Raw genomic sequence first — 24,679 nt, forward strand, 5'->3', positions numbered from 1 at the left:
GAGGAAAGGAGGCGTTCTTTTCGTGAATCGCTACTGAGGAAATTTAGAGAACCAGTATTTGAGACTGAATGCAGTACAATTTTACTGCCGGCAACTTAAATTTCGCGGAAAGATCACAAAGATAAGAGAGATTAGGGCTCGTACAGAGACATATAGGCAGTCATTATTCCCTCGTTCTGTTCGGGAGTGGAACAGGGAGAGAAGATGCTAGTCGTGGTACGAGGTACCCTCTGCCACGCACCGTATGGTGGATTGCGGAGTATGTATGTAGATCTAGATGTAGCTGATGATTTTGTGAATTCGGTATTTTTTTTCGGGAGAGGCAACACTGCATACAAATTGGAAAGTAAACAGTCACTATTGTGATTTCTTTATATAGGGTTATGTAAAGGGCCTTGTCTACGTCCCTTCTCTTCCAGGTGACGTTACGGAATTGAAAAGGATGGTTTACTTTTTCAAATTATGTATAGTGTTATTCTGAAATTATATTCGTTCGGCTACAATAAAAATGTTCCCAGGTTTTGATATACATTGTGTAATATTTTATGCTTGAGCACTTACTTATTCAAAGAAACAAAGCAATAGACTGATACATACCTCTTCCGATAGAGCCGAGGTTGCATTTACTACTAGTGCTCTTGCCTCAAAAATTTTCAGAAAATCTACAAGTTCAGTGGAAGTTGTTCCGTTGTATCCCAAAGTTTTGGCATATCGTATAGCTCTGTCAGTTGCGTTTTTAGAGAATGTCCAAGGGTTTAACGCTGATCCGCTCATTGATATAGCATTCTTGTACAGTCCTAGTGGAGAGTGGGGTATCTGATTAGCTGTAGCGATCACCAACAGCACAACTGTATTATAAAGTTCACAGCCAAATTTTATATTGGAAATTAAAGTCTATGTGTAACACAAGTGATGGATTTTAGACTGTTTCTAATTATATAGTTAAATATTGTAAAATTGGTATATAATGTCTACAACTTTGCTTTTGCTTTTTGCAATAGATGGCAGTAGCGATAAGTGGCATTACTGATAGTACGTCGTAAGTGTCGTACAGTAAGTTTTGCCGGTTGTAAACATAGCCCCATCAAAATATTAAACGATTTGGCATTGCATCATAAAGTTATTCTCGACTGAATATGTCAACTTAAGAACCCAGTTTTCGTTATTTAGTTTTATTTTTATGCACTAGAAGGAGAAACCTAAGGCTGAGGGTCTTAAAAATCTGGGTAAGATCTGCGGTGAGGCAACGTCTGGATAATGATTTCAACACTTCAATGACGGTGATTTTGATTTAGAAAACAGGAATAGCAGTGCAAAAGAGGTTTTCGAAGTTATGGAAACCGACGGAAACAATCCCAGGCGATCGTTATCGAAAGCAGCTGATGCGTTTGAGCCGAGAAGTAAAAGACAAACGACCATACTAAAGCGACAGACACGAATCGATGCTGCATGACAAAACATACTTGAAAACGAGCATTTAAACACGGTCTGAGTGACCAGCACTTCCGGTCATATGAACAAATTCAAAAGTGTATCGATTCATGGATCTCCTCAAAAGACGCCCAGTTCTTTCCTTGCTGAAATGTGTAGAGGCACCTGTATTTAAGAGGTAGAAGTCGAGTTGTGGCAGTAAATTTTCAACATCCGTGCTTTGGTCAGTAAGCATGGTGCCACCCCACAAGTGGTTATGAGCCTTAAAATCTCCCAAAAGTAGGAAATGTTTATGGAGATGATCAATCAGTGCACCCAATGCGTTCAGGGGTACTGCAAACTCTGGAGGAAGATATATGTTGCAGACAGTTATTTCCTGCGTTGTCCTTATCCTGACAGACACAGCTACAAGAGGGGTTTCAAGGGGCACAAATTCACTGCATACTGAATTCAGGACAGAGACACAAACACCACTTGACGCTGTTATAGTCACAACAGTTCTAGTAATATCTCCTATAGCCGTTGAGGGCAGGGGTCTGCATTTCCGGGAACCAGGTTTCCTGAATGGCAATGCAGTAAGCAGGTGTAATGCTTAATATTTGCTATAGCTCAGCCAGGTGGTGGAAAAAAAGCTGCAATTCCATTGGATGGTGACGTTATTCTGAGGCTGGGGAGGCGTGAAGTGCACAAGGGGGCTGGTTATGCCTCAGGGTCACCTGCTGCCATCGATGGAGTATTTGTAGCCATTTCTATGGTAGATGAAATAGCAGTGAGATCCAGGTCAGCAGGGGACGCTATGATCTCCACTGCATCCTCAGATGCAGAATTGATAGGGAACGGTGGTGTTGGGGCGACCAGACGGCCCTGTTTCTTAGCAGACTTCTTTTTAGTTTGCATGCTCTCTCACTTCTCTTTAGCGGCTTGCTGGAAAGATTTCTCCAAAGCAGCTTCAGGCACAGAGGAAGACCATGAAGCTCATCATCCAGCAGCTTTTGGCTCCTTGAGCCACTGGCGAGTGTCCGCCTTTGCATTAGTGGAGACCTTGGAAGAGAGTGCCACGAGGGACCCATTCTGCATAAGAGGAGCCAGAGGAGGGTATTACTTCTCCGGCAAGGGGGAGGAGACCGACGTCCCCTGCATTTGGAGGTCTTGCTACTAAAGGGAGCAGCGGAGGAAGACCTGCCGCCTACCACCAAGGGGGCAGATATATTCTGGTGGCCCAGAGGACCCACTGTTTGTGGCACTGACTGAGAAACAACTGGCACTTGGGACGACGGTGGTGACATAGCTGCAGCATATGTCGACGTCAACCGAATGGGGTGTAATCTTTCAAAATTACGTTTAGCCTCTGTATAAGTTAACCAGTCCAGAGTCTTGTACTTCATGATTTTCCGCCTCTTATGGAGTACTGGGCAGCCTGGTCAGCAGGGGGAGTGGTGCTCTCCACAGCTGATGCAAGTGGAAGGAGGCGCATATGAAGTATCTGGATTCAGTGGACGTCCACAGTCTCGACATGTGGCGCTGCAAGTGCAGCAGGAACTGAAAGAACTTCCAGAAATTAATATTTGTGTTAAGATTTTATTGGTCCAAACTGCTGAGGTCTTCGGGTCCCTAAGCTTACACACTACTTAATCTAACTTAAACTAACTTACGTGAAGTACAATACACACATGGGACTCGAACCTCCAATGGGGGCAGCCGTGTGGATCTTGACATGGCACTCCAGACCACACGGCTACACCATGCAGTTAAAAGGACCACATAGGGGGAGGGATGTATGGTTTAACGTCGCAGCGGTAAGTCGTCACCTTGATATATTCAGGCAATGAATCACCCTCAAAGGCCAAGATGAAGGCACCAGTAGCAACCCTGTTGTCTTCGAGTCCCATGTAAGGGCGCCAGATGAAACGAACACTCTGCCGTTCTAAATTGGCAACAGGAGATCACGATGGATAATGATCCCCTGTACCATGTTGAAACTTTTATGGGGTGTGATGGAAACAGGAACATCACCCACCTTGTCACGGGCGAGCAACGTTCAGGATTGGGCTGGGGATGATGTCTGAACCAAGACCGCGCTGTTTCACATCTTGGACAGCGCTATCACTTCTCCAAACGTATCTCAAGGTTTTCAATGAAAAACGGAGGATTTGTAGGTAGGAAGGAAACCTCATCAGTTCTGCTACAGACTAAAAACCGAGGCACATACGTCTCTCTGCGTTCTGTAGCCCTACCTTCCTCCCATGGTCTAGCGAAAGAGGGAGACAATTTTGGGTCATACCTGTCGTAAATGTATTCGATCTTGCTCTTCTTAGGGACTGTTGGTTCCCGACGGTCACCGGCAAGAAATGACTTAGTCCGCATCGTTGCGGGTCTTTCGCCCTGATGCCACCAACTTCGATCAGGGGCTCTCCCCACTGGCGCCACCCAGCCACACCAAAGAGCAACTGGCATGATGGCTGTCGCAGGGAGTCCAGATGCCTCAGGCAGACAGGCATCTACTCCTTGGCATACGTGGGGAGTTTACAGCTCAGACATCAGCAGTGCGATCTCTGTGTTGTCAGAGGGCTACCACCAAATGGACACATTACAGCCCCTCCACAACGGACTAGCTACCGTGCTGGATATTGAGCGCAGAGAAAGCCAGTATTGTCATGGGGGCGAGAGGGACAGGAGACAACGAAAGAAGATGACATAGCCCGGAAAATGTCTTCACCCAAATAGTTGAATCGCAGGTGGAGATGCAAAGCCATGACAGGATATTCAGGAGATCGAATCTAAGAGCACTAGCTTGCCGTTGTGGCCGAGCGGTTCTAGGCGCTACAGTCTGGAATCGTGCGACCGCTACGGTCGCAGGTTCAAATCCTGCCTCGGCCATGGATGTGTGTGATGTCCTTAGGTTAGTTAGATTTAAGTGGTTCTAAGTTCTAGGGGACTGATGACCTCAGAAGTTTAATCTCATAGTGCTTAGAGCCATTTGAACCATTATGTAAGGGCACTGTTGATAACTCGTGCACCACGTTATATGTCCTTCGCCATATGGCCCTCACTTCTGCATAATTTTGAAAGTGGCATATCAAACCATAGAATTGGACCTCAACTCATAGGGCCGAAAAGTGTGATACTCCTTTTAGTCGCCACTTACGATAGGCAGTAATACTTTAGGCCTATTCTAACCCCCGGACCCGCAGGGGAAGTAAATGAGGATAATGTGTATGTTCACTGGTGCCACGAAGGATTGTCATGGACATAAGTTGCAATTATTGAGCATAGTGCTTCACCATTTTTAACGATTACATGGAGAGAGCGTCGCCAGGTATGGTACAGTTTGTCACCCATCAACAATCAGACTGTTACCATGCTGCGTTCTAAGCAGTCTTACTGTTAATAAATATACAGTTACATTGACTGAATGTTAGTGGCTCATTGTCGTCACAAAATAGACGTGTCATCTAACCCCAATTGTTCAGAGTAAGGTATTATCAAATAGATTATTTTGTAACGTACAGCTAGTAAGGATTTATAAACATCTATATTCAGTTTAGTATTACTATGTGTCAAAAAATTAACTTTTTTGTTCGTACTTGTTCCAGATCATAGAACTGTAAACAACTACCAACTGTTTCCTTTTTATGTCATCTCTGCCTATTTGTGCCTTTACGTATGACCTGATGTCGTTTATTTCAAATTTATTGTTATGTTCATGTAGCTAATTGTTGGAGCGTTCAGATAGCGCAAATTATTTCTTTTTCACAGCTGCTAAATATCATCAATGTTTGTTTTCATTCTGAGGTTCGTTCTGAATCAATATTTCTTAGTCAATTACTGCATTTCTTTGACTTTTCGGGTAGTACCGGCAATCATTGCAACTCAGGTTTGTTTGATTTACATAAATTGTTAAGGGTTTCCTTCTATTGTATTTGTTCTTCATTACCTTACATCAATAGGAGAGATGATCTGCAGTGACGTCTGCAGTAATGAGCCAGGTTTCTTCACCTGAGTAACGATTTACGCTGAAGTAATAAAAGTCACGGGGTACCTCCTAATTTCGGGTCGGACCTCCTTTTGCTCGGCGTAGTGCAGCAATTTGCTGTGGCGTAAACTCAGCAAGTGGATTGAAGTCTCATGCAGATATATTGAGCCACTTTGCCTCTATAGCCGGAAATAATTGCTAAGGTGTTGCCGGTGTAGGATTTTGTGCACTAACTTACTTCATGCCTAATAAATGTTTGATGTGATTCATGTCCGGTAATTTGGCTGACCAAATCATTCGCTTTAATTGTCCAGAATGTTCTTCAAAACAATGGCAACTCGGTACATAGCGCCTTGTCATCCACAAAGTTTCCATCGTTGTTTGGAATCATGAAGTCCGTGAATGGCTGCAAATGGTGTCCGAGTAGCTGTACAGAAATATTTCCAGTAAATAATTGGTTCAGTAGGACCGGGGGACCAAGTTCACTCTCCGTAAATACTTTCCACACCATTGTGGAGCCTCCACCAGATTATACGTTATTTCACGCAGTGGTACTTGTCTGTTAGCGCTGACAACTGTACTCAAACGGTGCAGCTCTTGATCGTTAAGCGAAGGACGTTGGCCACTGCTTTGTCCGTGATGAGTGGTAATCTCTGAAATTTTGGTACTCTTGGGACATCCTTGACACTGTGAATGTCTGAACACTGAATCCCTCACGATTTCCGAAATGGATTGTCCCTTGCGTCTAGCCATAACTTCTGTTCCGCGTTCGAATTCTGTTAATTCCCGTTGTGCGGTCATAACTACGTCGCAAACCTTCTGACGTGGATCACCTAAGTACAAATGGCAACTACGCCAATGCACTGCGCTTTTATATCTCGTGTTCGCGATACTACCGCTGTTTGCGTACGTGAGTATCTCTCATGACCTTTGTCGCCTCAGTATATTTAATTTACTGTTAATCATGAGTTTAACTATCTACGTGTTTTAGTAAAATCTATAAATAGATGACGACTGATTTCGTCACGCATTACAAAGGGACTTCCTCTTCAGCAGCTGGAGGAATAGTAGCAGTGTAGGCTACCCGCGACAATGAGGCAGGCAGTACATCGTGAAAACATTCGTACGAAATGTGTTCACTCGTCTCATCGGTAACCTCAGCGTTTACTAACATATTAACATAAGATCACAAATTATATAAATTTTCTTTCTCCTTTTCTTCATACCTGTGATTTAGCAAAGGATTAAAATAGCTACATGTTGACTTCCAGTCGTAGCTTGAAGCTTATACTCTAGGCTGAAGAAACAGATCACATTGAAGTACCACTCAGCTGAGATAGCTTTGCTCAGTGGAGACATGAGGTGGTACTGAATGGATGCTCCTCCGGCGCTTTGGCCAAGTAAGGTCTCCCGCTGCGGGTCGCCGCCGAACGCCGCGATGTTTCTCTGCACCCAGCGAAGGGCCTCCGTCTGATCCTTTAGACCCATGTTTCCAGGAACGACTTCATCACCAGTGCTTAAGAAACCTACAAAAAAATGCCACTGATTAACATTGCGTGCCACAATATATATGCAGTTAACATTACACAAAACAATATATGAGTGGGTGATACATGATTCGTGAGCGTTACCATTTATTTAAGAGGTATTCCTATGCAGTGAACTGAAATATGACCTTCTCATATATTAACGGTCGTTATAAACCATGACAGCAGTGTATCTACCAGAAAGAAAACACGCACTTTAATAACTTTTCTGAGGAACTGACCACACTATTGATTATTTCCTAAACCACCTTGCGATATCCGTCATTTTCAAAGGCTACATAAAACAATACAAAACTGGTATCAGAAAATGTGATAATATGTTACATTTGACCATTGTTTAGAGACAAAGTATACGTTTTCCCCATATCTCCGATAATATTCCGTTGCAATTATGACCAGTGGTGTTATTTCTTTATCGTTTTGAAGGTTTAACTTTGGTTATAATCAACCTTAACTTGTTGTTATGGTCTTCAGGCCTGAGACTGGTTTGATGCAGCTCTCCATGCTACCCTATCCTGTGCAAGTTTCTTCATCTCCCAGTACTTACTGCAACCTACATCCTTCTGAGCCAGCTTAATGTACTCATCTCTTGGTCTCCCTCTACGATTTTTACCCTCCACACTGCCTTCCAATGCTAAATTTGTGACTTCTTGATGCCTCAGAACATGTCCTACCAACCGATCCCTTCTTCTCGTCAAGTTGTGCCACAACCTCCCCTTCTCCCCAGTTCTAGTCAATACCTCCTCATTAGTTATGTGATCTACCCATCTAATCTTCAACATTTCGAAAGCTTCTATTCTCTTCCTGTCCAAACTATTTATCGTCCATGTTTCACCTCCATACATGGCTACACTCCATACAAATACTTTCAGAAACGACTTCCTGACACTTAGATCTATACTCGATATTAACAAATTTCTCTTCCTCAGAAACGCTGTCCTTGCCATTGCCAGCCTACATTTTATGTCTTCTCTACTTCGACCATCATCAGTTATTTTGCTCCCCAAATAGCAAAACTCCTTTACTATTTTAAGTGTCTCATTTCCTTATCTAATTCTCTTAGCATCACCCGACTTAATTCGACTACATTCCATTATCCTCGTTTTGCTTTTGTTGATTTTCATCTTTTATTCTCCTTTCAAGACACTGTGCATTCGGTTCAACTGCTCTTCCAAGTTCTTTGCTGTCTCTGACAGAATTACAATGTCATCGTCGAACCTCAAAGTTTTTATTTCTTCTCCACGGATTTTAATACCTACTCCGAAATTTTCTTTTGTTTCCTTTACTGCTTATTCAATATACAGATTGAATAACAGTGGGGAGAGGCTACAAACCTGTCTCACTCCCTTCCCAACCGCTGCTTCCCTTTCATGCTCCTCGCTTCTTATAACTGCTATCTGGTTTCTGTACAAATTGTAAATAGCCTTTCGCTCCCTGTATTTTACCCCTGACATCTTTAGAATTTGGAAAAGAGTATTCCATTCAACATTGTCAAAAGCTTTCTGTAAGTCTACAAATGCTATAAACGTAGGTTTGCCTTTCCCTAATCTTTCTTCTAAGTTGAGTCGTAAGGTCAGTATTGCCTCACGTGTTCCAATATTTCTACGGAATCCAAACTGATCTTCCCTGATGTTGGCTTCTACCAGTTTTTCCATTCGTCTGTAAAGAATTCGTGTTAGTATTTTGCAGCTGTGACTTATTAAACTGATAGTTCGGTAATTTTCACATCTGTCAACATCTGCTTTCTTTGAGATTGGAATTATTATATTCTTGTTGACATCTGAGGGTACTTCGCCTGTCTCATACATCTTGCTCACCAGATGGTAGAGTTTTGTCAGGACTGGCTGTCCCAAGGCCGTCTGTAGTCCCGGGGCTTTGTTTCGGCTCAGGTCTTATAGTGCTCTGGCAAACTCTTCACGCAGTATCGTATCTCCCATTTCATCTTCATCTACATTCTCTTCGATTTTTATAATATTATCCTCAAGTATATCGCTCTTGTATAGACCCTCTATATACTCCTTCCATCTTTCTGCTTTCCCTTCTTTGTTTAGAACTGGGTTTCCATCTGAGTTCTTGACATTCATACAAGTGGCTCTCTTTTCTCCAAAGGTCTCTTTAATTTTCCTATAGGCAGTATCTGTCTTACCCCTTGAGAGATAAGCCTCTACATCCTTACATTTGTCCTCTAGCCATCCCTGCTTAGCCATTTTGCCCTTCCTGTCGATCTCATTTTTGAGACGTTTGTATTCTTTTTTGCCTGCTTCATTTACTGCATTTTTATATTTTCTCCTTTCATCAATTACATTCAATATTTCTTCTGTTAGCCAAGGATTTCTACTAGCCCTCGTCTTTTTACCTACTTGATCCTCTGCTGCTTTCACTACTTCATCCCTCAGAGCAACCCATTCTTCTTCTACTGTACTTCTTTCCCCCACTGCTGTCAATTGTTCCCTTATGCTCTGCCTGAAACTTTGTACAAACTCTGTTTTAGTCAGTTTATCCAGGTCCCATCTCTTTAAATTACCACATTATTGCAGTTTCTTGAAGTTTAATCTGCAGTTCATAACCCTTAACTTACAGCGCATAAATTAATAGCATCAGTGAAAGTTCTCAGAAGCCAATTGATAAAATTGTTTTATTAGGTGTACCGATGAAAACACAGTTGTAATCAAACAAACGCAGGGTATGTCGCGTATCCAGACCAGCCTAACGGTTTGGTCCACTTGGCTTCCAATTCGTCCCTTGGCCGCAGTCTGAACTCGTCTCAAGACTAAGAATGTTGACGATGTACAATGTATCTAATCAACATTTGTATATGATTGACATACATCTACATCTACTTGGATACCCTGCAAATCACATTCAAGTGCCTGACAGAGGTTTCATCGAACAACCTTCACAATTCTCTATTATTCCAATCTCGTATAGCGCGTGGAAAGAATGAACACCTATATCCTTCTGTACGACCTCTGATTTCCTTTATTTTATCGTAGTGATCGTTCCTCCCTGTGTAGGTCGGTGTCAAAAAAATATTATCGCATTCGGAGAAGGTTCGGATTGGAATTTCGTGAGATTCCGTCGCAACGATAAACGCCTTTCTTTTAATGATTTCCAACCCAAACCCTGTATCATTACTGTGACACTCTCTCCCATATTTCGCGATAATACAAAACGTGCTGCCTTTCTCTGAACTTTTTCGATGTACTACGTCAGTCCTATCTGGTAAGTATCCCACACCGCGCAGCAGTATTCTAAAAGAGGACGGACAAGCGTAGTGTAGGCAGTCTCCTTAGTAGGTCAGTTACATTTTCCAATTGTCCTGCCAATAAAACGCAGTCTTTGGTTAGCCTTCCCCACAGCTCTCATATGGATGACCTTACACTTCTCGTTATTTACGGTCCACTTCCAATTTTCGCACCATTCTGATATCTTTTCTAAATAGTTTTACAATTTGTTTTGATCTTCTGATGACTTTATTAGTAGATAAACGACAGCGTCATCTGCAAACAACCGAAGACAGCTGCTCAGAAGGTCTCCAAATTCGTTTATATAGATAAGGAACAGCAAAGGGCATATAACACTACCTTGTGGAACGCCAGATAACTTCTGTTTTACTAGATGACTTTCCGTCAATTACTATGAACTGTGACTCTCTGACAGGAAATCAAATATTCAGTCACATAACTGACACTATATTCCATAAGCTCGCAATTTCACTACGAGCCGTTTGTGTGGTACAGTGTCAAAAGCTTTTGGGAAATCCAGTAATAAGTAATGGATCTGAAACCCCTTGTCAATAGTACTCAACACTTCATGGGAATAAAGAGCTAGTTGTGTTTCACAGAAACGATATTTTCTAAACCCATGTTGACTGTGTGTCAATAGACCTTTTACTTCGAGGTAATTCATAATGTTGGAACACAATATATGTTCTAAAATCCTGCTGCATATCTACGTTAACTACGTGGGCCTATTATTTATTGGATTACTTGTACTACCTTTCTTGAATATTGGTGTGACCTGTGCAACTTTCCAGTCTTTGGGTACGGATCTTCCGTCGAAAGAACGGATGTATATGATAAGTTTGGAGCTAATGGGGGGATTGGGGTTGTTTGGGGGAAGAGACCAAACAGCGAGGTCATCGGTCACATCGGACTAGGCAAGGTTGGGGAAGGCAGTCGGTCGTGCCCTTTCAAAGGAACCATCACGGCATTTGCCTGGAGCGATTTAGGGAAATCACAGAAAACCACTGACTGGAAATGGAAGGATATGGAACTCGTACTGATGTTCACAATGTTGAGCGTCCATCAAATGAACTTCATCACCACCATCTACTGTACAGAAAACACAATGCGGTAAAATATGGTAATGTTTTTCCATTTTTAAAATTTTCTTATGCACAGTAATGGGACCACACCCTATACTCCGCTCTTCACAGATGGCCGTACACATGATAGGAGGTCACGGTCTCCAAGTATTTACCAAACTCCAATCGTTGCATAAGACTGCCACAGGTTATAACATGATTCATCACTCGAAATCACTGCTTTCCCGTCATCAGCTGTCCAGTAGCTGCGCTGGAACACTATTTAAAGTATCACGTAGCACATATTACAGGAATGTACGGCTTATGAGCAGCTGTTCGATCATTGTATCCCATTCCATTAACTTCCTATGCGGAATAATTATTCTAGATGAACTGCTGGTGGCACTTTGCAACTAACGAGTGATTCCTTCTGCTGATTTCACGCGACTTTTTACATCCACCATTCTGCATCGTTCGACGGTTCGTGTCCATCAGTATATGAGCTCTGCCTGTCTAGGTTTACCAGCGACTGTTCCCTCGCGCTTCCACTTCACAGTCATATCACCAACAGCTATCTTGAGCAACTTTACACGGGTTGAACCCGATTCGACTGAATTATTCCCACGTAACAGTCACCAACAATTTCACGTTCGAAGACACAGAGTCATGCTGACCGACCCAGTCTGCTGTTTACGCTTCGCACTTGACATAATTCTCCTCGCGTTCTTTTATACTTGCGGACTCGCCTATCGTGACATATAGTGTCCACCTTCTCTGTACATAAAGGTTTCAGGATACTTTTTATCACATAGTGTACGTCAGTCACGGCAAACATCGGTATCTAAAAATTAGTGTTTATGTAGTAAATTGATATTGCTACACCAATAAGAAACGCAGATTGTAAACGGGTATTCACTGGACAAATACATTATACTAGAACTGACATGTGATTACATTTCCACGCATTTTAGAGTGTACAGATCCTGAGAAATCAGTACCCAGAAGAACCACCTCTGGCCTTAATAACTGCCTTGTTACGCCTGGGCATTGAGTCAAACAGAGCTTGGATGGCGTGTACAGGTACAGCTGCCCATGCAGCTTCAACACGATATCACAGTTCATCAAGAGCAGTCACTGGCGTATTGTGACGAGCCAGTTGCTCGGCCACCATTGACCAGACGTTTTCAATTGCTGAGAGATCTGGAGAATGTGTTGGCCAGCGCAGCAGTCGAACATTTTTTGTATCTAGAAAGGCCCGTACAGGACCTGCAACATGCGGTCGTGTATTATCCTGCTGAAATGTAGGGTTTCCCAGGGATCTAATGAAGGGTAGAGCCACGGGTCGTAACACATCTGAAATGTAATGTCCACTGTTCAAGTGCCGTCAATGCGAACAAGAGGTGACCGAGACGTGTAACCAGTGGCACCCCATACCATCACGCTGGGTGATAGGCCAGTATGGCGATAACGCACACACGCTTCCAACGTGCGTTCACCGCGATGTCGACAAACACGGATGCGACCATAATGATTCTGTAAATAGTACCTGGATTCATCCGAAAAAATGACGTTTTTCCATTCGTGCACCCGGGTTCGTCGTTGAGTGCACCACCGCAGGCGCTCCTGTCTGTGATGCAGCGTCAAGGGTAACCGCATCCATGGTCTCCGACCTGATAGTCCACGGTGCTGCAAACGTCGTCGAACTGTTCGTGCAGATGGTTGTTGTCTTGCAAACGTCCCCATTTGTTGACTCAGGGATTGACATGTGCCTGCAGGATCCATTACAGCCATGCGGATAAGATGCCTTGTCATCTCGACTGCTAGCGTTAAGAGGCCGTTGAGATCCAGCACCGCGTTCCGTATTACCCTCCTGAACCCACCGATTCCACATTCTGCTAACAGTCATTGGATGTCGACCAACGCTAGCAGCAATGTCACGATACGTTAAACCGCAATTGCGATAGGCTACAGTGCGACCTTTATCAAAGTCGAAAACGTGGTGGTACACATTTCTCCTCCTTACACGAGACATCACGACAATGTTTCACCAGGCAACGCTCTTTGTGTATGAGAAATCGGTTGGAAACTTTCCTCATGTCAGTACGTTGTAGGTGTTGCCACCGGCACCAACCTTGTGTGAATGCTCTGAAAAGCTAATCATTTGCATATCACAGCATCTTCTTCCTGTCGGTTAAATTTCGTGTCTGTAGCACGTCATCTTCGTCGTGTAGCAATTTTAATGACCAGTAGTGAACTTGCGGACTCGCCTATCGTGACATGTAGTGTCCAACGTCTATGTACATAAAGGTTTCAGGATACTTTTCATCACCTAGTGTATGTCAGTCACGGCAAACATCGGTAACCATTACAAGGTTACTAAGAATTAGCGTTTATGTTGTAAATTCATATTGATTACTTCCAATTTTACTTGCATTTCACCCTCACTGTATACACGTATTTCATATATGACCGTTATCATGAATTCTATTATGTGTTTCTTTAATTACAGTAGTAAAACGTTGGAGATTGTTCTAGCGAAGTATCGGGGCATTTTTCTGTAGTGATTTATAGGAAAACCTAAATCCCAGTAGCCGAATACAGGCGTGACATCATAATTTTGAGACGTTATTGCTGTATGCTGGTATTCTTCCACCTGTTTCGAATTTCGTATATCTCTTTGGCTTGTTTTCAACAGTTTGATATGAGAGACATACATTCTTATATGAGCAATGTGAGCCACTTACCTGGAAACGAAGATCTTTCGAGGGTGGTTTTGCATATGGGACGCCTTCGAACTTGAACATGGGCTTCCCTGTGTACGTCTCTGTCATGAGGCCCCTGAGGGTGCCTTCTTGTGTGTCCACTGTTACATACTCTTGGGCCTGAAATCAAGAAGAGGGAAACATTAGCACAAAAAGAACGTAACAATACTGATAAGCAAATAAAGTAAAGGAAAATTGAAATTACGTGCAATACTTCGAAAACATTGTCATTAACAATCCCATACTACTAGAAAAACAAAACAAAATTACTTCAACAGAATTTAAAGAATGAAAAATAATAAGGCTTCATACTTTAATTCAGCAATAACACAACTATGGATCATATTTCAGGAGAAAAATAAGAGTCGTCCCTAAGGCCATATTCAATACACAGGGTAAACCGCCTAAAACTTGCACCGCAAATATTGCGGAAATGCAATGCACTATCGATGTTCGGCTTACACAGAATGGATTGGTTGTGTGGGGCTCGTATTGTTAACAAATCAACAGATACTAATAATAGTTAGGAAGTGAAATTTTTGTGGAGCCATACAATTTTTAAATGGAACAATACCTATTGCCACTAACAGATGAAAAGTACAGTAAATTAGAACGTCAGTGGTGTTTGTTGCAGGACTGAAGGTGCGAGTTGCTTACGAGATAGCGTATTCTGAAAAGTTCGCACACCGACACTTGTGAAATAGCTTTGATAGCCAACACTAAAGAATACCACAATTGTATACACTAGTTATATGCATTCTGACCAGTAACGAGACGACTGACCATCACAGGTTGCGTTAAAAATGAACGCCGCAGCGGCAATACACGCATCCAATCTGATACGGAACGACTAATGTACATGTGCTAGCATTTCAGCGGAGATGTCAGAGCAAACTGTACTAAAATCGACGGGTGTAGTTGGTATGTACTTGTAGTCAGCGTCTTTCAGCTTTCACCACAGAGAAAAAGGGTACAGACCTCAACTAAGGGGAATAGACCGGCCAAAGTACAGGTCCTCTGTGTCCACTCCAAAGATTTGGAAACAGTTCGTGAAGACATGCTGTGGTAGTTCGTGCACTATGGACTGGGCAGCCATCATGTTGGTACTACAGGTACACCACATGTTAACACTCCGTGGACGTTTACATTCCACCTGACAAAGCCTATGTGGATTCTCAACAGACCAATAGCGCTTGTTACGGCGGTTTACCTAACCACGACTGATAAATGTGGCTTCACCACTAAACAAGACACACGATACATCTCGAATATCATTTCGTAATGTCCATGTACATAAATTAGAACGATACTCTTAATCGTTTCCATGCTGCTTTTGATGGAGAAAGATGTATAGGGATGGAATCTATGCCGATGGAGAATGCACAGGACACTAGCCCAACTCATGCCACTTCCTCTGCTATTGCGAGGGAATTAATATGCTAATCAACTGCTGTGGTAGCAAGAACAAGAACATTAGTTATCCCCTTTTATGTGTCGATTGTTTGCTTCTGTTATGTTATCGAAGTGTTGCACCATCGCTTTCACGTTGATAAATAATTGATGATGACGTCTGTTGGGATATCTTATTGTGTACGCCTTACAAGAACGTAGTGCATTCTTCCTACACACTCCGTACGCCATGAACATGTCGGCTTTTTCTGCATCGGTAAATCCTATCGTCCATTCATGACCTACTGCTTGGACTGTCACACACTGAATAGCAAGTCGCATTGCACTTGAGGAACACAGAAGCACAAATGTAAATAATCATAACAAAGCCATACATAGTGGCTACACAGGTTTAATGGCACAAACATGCGTCATCGTGGGAACTTGTCAAGATGCAATATCTCGTAAATGTTTCCCACGTGACTCCTTGAACAACACTAGTGACATTATAATTTACCCTACTGCCAGTTCTATAATGTCAATAGGCAGTGTTCTGCTTGAAAAAGTACATGTTGCCACGCAGAAATACACCTAAGTATTACTACAATCTGTGTGTTGGCTAACAGTACTGGCCCCGAGGTACCAATCCTTTCTGTGAAAATCGAACGTCAATAGCACTTTCCGCAACATTTGGGATGCAAGTTTTAGGTGAATCACCCTGTGTAGCAGAAAGATCAGCTACAGGAGGATTGGGGGCTAGAGGAGAGGAAAGGCAAAACGGGTAAACGACAAGATCGTTGTATAGCAGAGTAATTTAACTGTACGTGTTAACTCTACTACGTGAGCTCAGTTCAGAGAAGGTTAGTTATGGTAGACGAAGTCTAGACAATACATATCGCCAATGTAGCAGACGGTGGGACAAGATGCAAGCATTGTCACACAACCTCGGAGCGAGGCAGGCAGAAATGCACACGTTGCATTGTGGTACAGCGAGATAACACTACTTAACTTCAACACCCAAGCACAACGACAAAATCTAGTGTAGGAAGAATGAACTACACTAATTACTGAGTTACCACAGCGAGGCAAGGAGCGCTGGCGGGTGTGCTACACGATGGCAGATGCACTAATAGATGCAGGCTGAGCCCTATAGATAACGAAGCTTTCGGAGCTCAAGGACAGATTCCGTCATGCTGCCATTCTATCTTGTCGCTAAGGCCGGAGAGAATAATAGTCTATTGAGTTTCATTGAAACAGCAACAAGCTCGTAAATGACGGTCTACTACAGAACTGAGATGCAGCCAGCCTGATTATACAGGAGCTGTGTATACTGCTGCTGCCTACTGGGGCATCGCACATGAAAAGAACGGCAGACAGCCAGCTGTCATCCACTATTGGTCATGGGGAATGATATGGATACCGATCAGGTACTGTGCGTCTGCACAGACTCCTGGCCGACTCTTGAATATCGGCTGAAGGCTTGGTCGATCCGTCGATCTGTAATGAGTGACCAGAGCCTAGTCTTCACGGCAGCTGCCATCCTGGACCAGAGTCTGCAGTTTCCACCTGAGCACATTGACACGTTGTCTTCGAGAGCGCTGAGGTGGAAGCCACACCATGTGATGGAATGTTTCGGCGGGTGATGCCTCCTTCTCCCGTAGTCACCAGCGGAACACTTGAGCGTGTCACTGATCTGTGGGGTGACTCACGAGTTCACGATAAATGAATTTATGTCTGGTCGCCAAGCACAGCTCTGAAGATCTTATAACTCCGTGTATGTTACACGATAAATAAATGTTGTATCAGATGTCACTTGCACCTCCAGTCATGAACTGGACTACTTATCTACACTCCATGCTCATCTTCCTCTCCGCTTCCCGCGTCACAATGTTGGTGCCAGGAAATAGTCGCAACATTTGTGTCAGAATTGGCTGTCACCTAAAGACTTCCATGGCAGTGAGGCTATGTCTGCAGCATCGAATGTGGTCTGGCAATACCAGCAGAGTGTGGTGTACTGAGTGAACTATTTCTTTGCTGAATGCGTTTTCACTGATATGTGTATCTAATTTAGGTCATGTGAGATTGCAGAGACATCAGCAGCAGCCTTAACGTTCACTTGTTAACCCTCAAGAGCCTATGTATTTGTTATTGTGTAGCGGTGCGTTAAGGAACAACAGGGTGGTGTAAGTTTTGTAACCTGCCAGAGCATGAATTGTGTCATTCATGTACAATACTAGACTATTTGGGCGTTTGCCACAGGAATGTTCTGGGTCCCTTTGAGAAACGATACGCCGAAAGTATTAATGTGTTTTTGCTAAAGATATGCATCGTCTGCGTTTCACAGTGTCTGAATGGCACTACATAATGTTCTTCGGACATGCATGCATGACCGAAGGAACAGACATTGCAGACGATATACAGTGATTTTATAATGAAGCAATGTATTCGTAAATTTCGGGTATGATTATACATCTCCTGTGCAAATGATTAGTAACTTATGAAAATTTCTGCCAAACTAGGACTCGTATCCCAATTGCCCATGTAGCGCGAGCTGTCACGTTAACGGAATGTTTCAGAAAATATCGTTCTTGTTGTGAAACGCAACTAGCTCTTTATACTCATGAAATAATAAGCGCTTTCAACAGGGGATGTCAAATTGATTTCATATTTTTAGATTTCCAGAAGGCTTTCGGCACCGTTCCTCACAATCGTCTTCTAATCAAACTGCATGCCTACGGACTATCGCCTCAGTTGTGCGACTATCGTGATTTACTGTCAGAAAGGTCACAGTTCATAGTAATAGACGGAAAGTCATCGTGTAAAACAGAAGTAATATCCGGCATTCGCCAAGGAAGTGTTGTTGGCCCTCTATTGTTCCTGATGTATATCAACGACATAGGAGACAAACAGAGTAGCCGTCTTAGATTGTTTGCAGACGAAATTCGCTAAATTTCAGTCACACAAATCTGAAGGCTGTAAATTCAACTAAATACTCGGGGATTACAATTACAAATAAACTAAGTTGGAACTATCACATTGATAATATTGTGGGTAGGGCCAACCACAGACTGTGATTCATTGGCAGAACACTTAGAAGGTTCCACAGGTCTACTAAACAGACTGCTTACACCACATTTATCCGCCCTATGCTGGAGTGTTGCTGTGCGCTGTGGGATCTGCATCAGATGGGACTGTCGGATTACATCGAAAAAGCACAAAGAAGGGCAGGTCGTTTTGTATTATCGCGAAATAGGGGCGATACTGTCACAGATATGACACGTCAATTTGAAAGCCAATCATTGAAACAAAGGCGTTTTTCGTTGCGACGGGATCTTCTCATGAATTTTCAATCACCAGTTTTCTCCTCCGATTGCGAAAACATTCTGTTGGTACCCACCTACATGGGGAGAATTGATCATCAAGATAAAATAAGAGAAATCAGGACTCGCACAGAAAAAATTAAGTGCTCCTTTTTCCCGCGTGCCGTTCGAGAGTGGAACGTTAGAGAGACTGCTTGTAGGTGGTTGATTGAAAGCTCTGCCAGGCACTTTATTGTGAATAGTAATCACGTAGATAGATGTAGGTTATCTGTACACGGCTTCTGGACTGACCCAAACCTACATGTATCACAGTGTGCACATCCTATACGCGCATACTTCTCATGTGAGACCAACTTGGCGAGAGAAAGTATAATTCTTGGCTTGTTAGCTTTCCTCGGCATACAGTACAAGTCTACAATGTCTGCATTTTTGAATGGTACTGTACAGTGTCCTTCATACATATATAAATGCATACTTTAATTTCAGCAATTTTCAATGTCTCAGTTGTACTATACAATGTTCTTCGGATATGCATGCATGTCCAAAGAACATTCTGTAGTACTATTCAGACACAATTAAATGCAGACTGCAAACCTGTATTACGTGCCCAACGAAGTACACATGATGGGAATTACAGTTTTAATTGTTAGAAAGCGTTCTGTAATTGAAGCAGAGGTGCAATCGGTATAAAATCCAATAAAAACAGTATCGCTAGCTTTTCTATTCGGTAATACCCGGTTTCGGCCCTTTCCTCAGACTACCTTCGGGCTTTTCCCCGCCATTGCGGCAGCCGATGACTGCACATGCAGTGGGATCCGTAGAAGAAAGGATGTAATCATTTGTACGTCTAATGTGTAATCATATTCGCCATCTGCGAATAAGCTTCTTCAGTGTATAATTATTCTTTATGTGTTTGGAGTGCAGTTTCTCTATTTTTAGTTACTGTTGTAAAATGGTAGTTGTAGAGTACGAAAACTCCACTCACACTGCAGATAGTGTCAGGAATGAATTGCCACGAAGAGCAAAAATGGTTCAAATGGCTCTGAGCACTATGGGACTCAACTGCTGTGGTCATTAGTCCCCTAGAACTTAGAACTACTTAAACCTAACTAACCTAAGGACATCACACACATCCATGCCCGAGGCAGGATTCGAACCTGCGACCGTAGCAGTCGCACGGTTCCGGACTGCGCGCCTAGAACCGCGAGACCACCGCGGCCGGCCCACGAAGAGCAGGAACAAGAGGAACTACATAGGCAGGTAAAGGTTTTACAAGCTGTGGTTCAGCAGTTGCAAGCGGGATATTGGGAGGCCCCTCTTTCGATCCATCGGCAGCTACCTTAGTAACAGACTCTTCTGACAAGTCAACAGAGGACGTAATTGCGTTCGTTGACAATTCTGAGGTTACCGCAAAAATGAGTGGTTGGTCAGACGAGATTATTCTCTGTATGGCTATGATTGAAAGGCGAATAAAAGTCGTACGTGCTGTACTCCGAGGTTCTCAGTAAGGCGCTGCAGTGTGGAGCCGCGCAACCTGCTACAGTCGCATGTTCGAATCCTGCCTCGGGCATGGATGTTTGTGATGTCCTCAGGTTAGTTAGGTTTAAGTAGTTCTAAGTTCTAGGGAACTGATGACCACAGATGTTGATTCTCATATTACTCAGAGCTATTTGAACCATTTTCACAGTAAGGCCGAAACATTCCAGCAGTTTGCTGTCGTTTAATGGTAACATTATCAGAAACGGGACACCGGGTAAAGCATTGTGGGGAATATAGATGGAGAAAACATCAGAAGCAGCCGTTAAAAGCAAAAGGGAGTGGTTGAATCATAGGAAGGAATTCTCAATAGATGTAACACTCCACAAATGGATGCACAGACCAAATGCTGCTTTTCAGGCTTTGTGAGAGGCGAGGAACACAAATTTCTGGTTGAAACAGACGCGCAGTTGTCAGCCGTCAGTGTGGACCTCGTAGGCAGAAGGAGACTGGGAACCCCCCTCATAAATCGGGGGCAGCGGGTGATGGGAGGGTTGCCCACAAAGTAATGCACCGCATATTTTTCTCAGTCCAAAACAATGCTTCGAATGCGAAAAGTGACGTATGTAGTGTATGACGTCTCCTGAGAGAGCACGCCATGATTCCGTCTCTTACAACAGATAATGTAGCTGCAGGACCGTTTCAAAATGGCGACTGTAAATGGTGTATAGTAGAAGCAATATGCCGTCATTGAATTTCTCACTGCAGAGAAACATGGTGTGGGAATATTCACAAACGCTTGTGCAAAGTCTATGGAGCAGTGCTGTTGGCAGAAGTACAGTTAGTCGTTGGACACGAACGGTATTCGGCGGAGCTCCAAGATTTGCAGCGGTCGAGGAGATCATCCACAGCTGTCACACCTGACATGTTCCAGCGAGCTGGGATAGACGCATTACATCTTGACAGTTTTCGCTGCATCTGTCAGTCAGCAATGTAAATGTGGATGCAATTATCCGCGCTATTGGATGTTCAAAAGTATGTGCAAGATGGTTACTGCGGTGTCTAACTATGCATCAAAAATCCCACAGAAAAAAAAAAAAACATTTGCCTCCATTTGTAGCAACGTTTTGAAGCTGAGGGGGAAGCCTTCTCGGCCTGGATTGTGGCTGGTGAAGAAACCTAGGTTCACCATTTTGAGCCCAAAACAAAACGAATCCCCAAAGAAGAAAAAATTCAAAGCAGCTGCTTCCGCCGGTAAGGTCATGATCAGCGTGTCCTGGGACTGAAAAAGTGTGATTCTCATTGATGTGATGCCAAAAGGCGGTACCATTTATTCAGATGCATGTGTCAACACATTAACAAAACTCAAGACGTGCTTCCAGTGACTTCGGCGACACAGCAACGCTGGAGATGTTTTGCAGCAATACGATTACTCTCGGCCCCACACAAGTATGAGTATTTCTGAACACATCGCAAAATACAGTTAGATTTCGTTACCCCATCCAACCTAGAGCCCTGATCTTTTCCCCTCGGACTCCCTCTTGTTTAAGCCATTAAAGGATTCCATTCAAGGAAGACATTTCGAGGACGATGAGGAGGTGATTCACGCAGTGAAGCAATGGCTCCACCACCAGGACAAGGATTGGTAGGGTGTGTAGATAAAACACCATTACTTCGTGTGTGTAATTCTCAGTATGTTCAATAAAAAACTGTTAAAGAAAAAATGCGGTGCATTACTTTCTGGGCAACCCTCGTAATTTTGTTGAGATATTCGGTATGAGACTGGTCAGTTTCAGTATCTTGTATGAGTGTTGGAACTATACCATAAGTGGGTGTAGGGTAGTCAGCAATTACTGGACTAAATTTCGTTACCCCATCCAACCTAGAGCCCTGATCTTTTCCCCTCGGACTCCCTCTTGTTTAAGCCATTAAAGGATTCCATTCAAGGAAGACATTTCGAGGACGATGAGGAGGTGATTCCCGCAGTGAAGCAATGGCTCCACCACCAGGACAAGGATTGGTAGGGTGTGTAGATGAAACACCATTATTTCGTGTGTGTAATTCTCAGTATGTTCAATAAAAAACTGTTAAAGAAAAAATGCGGTGCATTACTTTCTGGGCAACCCTCGTAATTTTGTTGAGATATTCGGTATGAGACTGGTCAGTTTCAGTATCTTGTATGAGTGTTTGAACTATACCATAAGTGGGTGTAGGGTAGTCAGCAATTATTGGACTAAATTCTCTTGACAAACACCATGTCAAAAACTATCTTTCGCAGCATACAGCAGATCAGTGTGACAAGGCGTACGCCTCACGACAGTGTTGATGACCAAACTGCGAATATGCATGCTAAAGATTGGTTCCCATGATGATGTACCAACAGGTACAGGAAAGTTAGTCTTTGCTTCCTTTGATACTGCACTGCATTACGACGTGAATCATTGCACGTGGTAGAGCCACTAAGGAAAAATGAAGAACTAGACAGAATGCATCGTTTTCCGCGCAAAAGCTTATAGCGTTTAAGTAACATTATTGGTGATTTTATTATTCCTGTAAGCTTGAAAAATTTCGGCATGGACATGGTTAGGCTCTCGAAGGCCATACAGATCGCCATATTACAGGTATCATGTGATGAAGATGTTGATGGCTCATGTGATGATCAGAGCCGTAAGTTAAATGTCGAATCAGCAGCGTTACGTGAAAATGTGTGGTGTCACTTGCGAGGCAGATATCGCCAGGTAATGGAAGCTTTGCAACTACGGTTTATGGATTCATTTAACACGATGAATCCTTTGCCAGCAACAACAGTAACACAGCACCGTATATCTACAGATAATAACGTTCGGGTTTACAGAAATCTGCACCGATAGCGAAGCTTCTTCACCTATAATGGAAGAGTTCATAGATCAACACGAAGCGAGACGTTTAACAGACGCAATGATAGTCCATGACCGGCCTCGGTGGCCGAGCGGTTCTGTGCGCTTCAGTCCGGAACTGCGCGACTGCTACGGCCGCAGGTTCGAGTCCTGCCTCAGGCATGGATTTGTGTCATGTCCGTAGTTTAGATAGGTTTAAGTAGTTCTACGTTCCAGGCGACCAATGACCTCAGATGTTAAGTTCCATGTGGTCAGAGCCATTGGCACCATTTTATGATAGTCCATGGGACGATATATGGTCCTCGTGAGAAAATAGTCATGAGATGGTAATAAGAAGAACAGATATCCGATCCCCAATGTTACGGAAACGTTAGACAATCTTGTAACAGTGACTCCATGAAGCTACTATCGACAAGTAGAGATAGTCCTCGAAGACAGAGCGAAGACCCTTTCAGAGTCCCATGATGATATTATCAGTATAAAGGGAGTCATTGGGACTGAAAAACGCGCCAGTTACGTTCCAAAGTTTATTAGACGGTAGTTATGGGCAAAGCTGTTTCTTTAGCCATCGGTTCAGCATGGCTCACCAATTACTTGCTAAGATAAGTGTAAGTAATGCGCCTTCTCTTTTTAATTCAAGATCCCTGTCCTATATTTTTACTTTATTACAACAATTTTTGGTAGAATTGAGAGGAAGACTAATAGTTTTCCATTACCTTTCTTATGTCTTTAAGATTTCCTAAATTCCTACATTTCTCCTTCAGTAAAAATTTAAAAAAACATTACAAAATTCTGAATAAGTATTTGGGAATTATAAAAAGATTTCGTTCTTATTAGTTATTCATAAGTTTATTGAAAACAAAGTGAACTATAAAAACTGAATAAGGGGAATTACGTTTTTACTACCTAAAATTGTCTACAGTTTTTATTTATAATCAGTGTAACAATGTATGTCTAGTTTGACAATTGCTGCAGGTCCCCAGGCGATAGTTTCCTTGTAGCTGACTGATGTTCCATCGAACTCATTCCAAATTGAATAATTTACACTTTTTATGGTGGTAAATTGTAGTTGATTGGTTTTGCTTTTCATTTCCTCACATTTCAGCAAGGCAAAAGGACTCTTACTGAAACTGCCAGGGGCTGTATCTGTGAGTGAACCAAGATCACAGTGACTCATGAGTCACCTGCAGTCAACTCTGTACAAATTCGGGAGTGGTAGAGTAGCTAAGCATTTCTGCTACACATAGAATCGACGCCCGCTGTGAACTGTCAGATGGGTTAACATGGTAGTTCCTTGCAAGATGTCTGTTCAAATCAGAAGCTAAATAAAAGTGGGGAATGTTCATACTGCATTAGTACAATGTTCTGAGGGAGTGGCCTTTCTTTGCTGTCTATTCTTTTGTTGGCTGAGAAAAGCCCCTTAGAACAGTCAAGTATATAAACATGCGTATAATACATGTATAGTGTATTTGTTTTCAGTAGAGTCTCCTTCAGAGTGAACACTTATGCAAGTCTGGTGGTCCGCCGTTGCAGCAGCTTAACCTAAAACCTTCGTTCCACACAGTGACATCCCTAGAATTGCTTTACGTACCTGAAGAG

At 43.0% G+C, this 24,679-nt stretch overlaps 1 protein-coding gene across 1 annotated transcript in view; it reads right to left on the reverse strand.

Moving 5' to 3' along the window:
- Window positions 1-19,510, reverse strand: part of LOC126335790 (bile salt-activated lipase-like) — a 33,517-nt gene extending 14,007 nt beyond the window's left edge. Inside the window, exons 1-3 of the mRNA XM_049999253.1 lie at window positions 19,490-19,510; window positions 14,002-14,139; window positions 6,719-6,946 (exon numbers count right to left, since the gene is read on the reverse strand). Coding sequence (XP_049855210.1) covers window positions 6,719-6,946; window positions 14,002-14,139; window positions 19,490-19,510 — 387 coding nt within the window. The remainder of the gene's footprint in view (window positions 1-6,718; window positions 6,947-14,001; window positions 14,140-19,489) is intronic.
- Between the last annotated feature and the right edge of the window lie 5,169 nt (window positions 19,511-24,679).

This window comes from Schistocerca gregaria, chromosome 2 (assembly GCF_023897955.1).
Source record: "Schistocerca gregaria isolate iqSchGreg1 chromosome 2, iqSchGreg1.2, whole genome shotgun sequence".
Classification (NCBI taxonomy): Eukaryota; Metazoa; Arthropoda; class Insecta; order Orthoptera; family Acrididae; genus Schistocerca; species Schistocerca gregaria.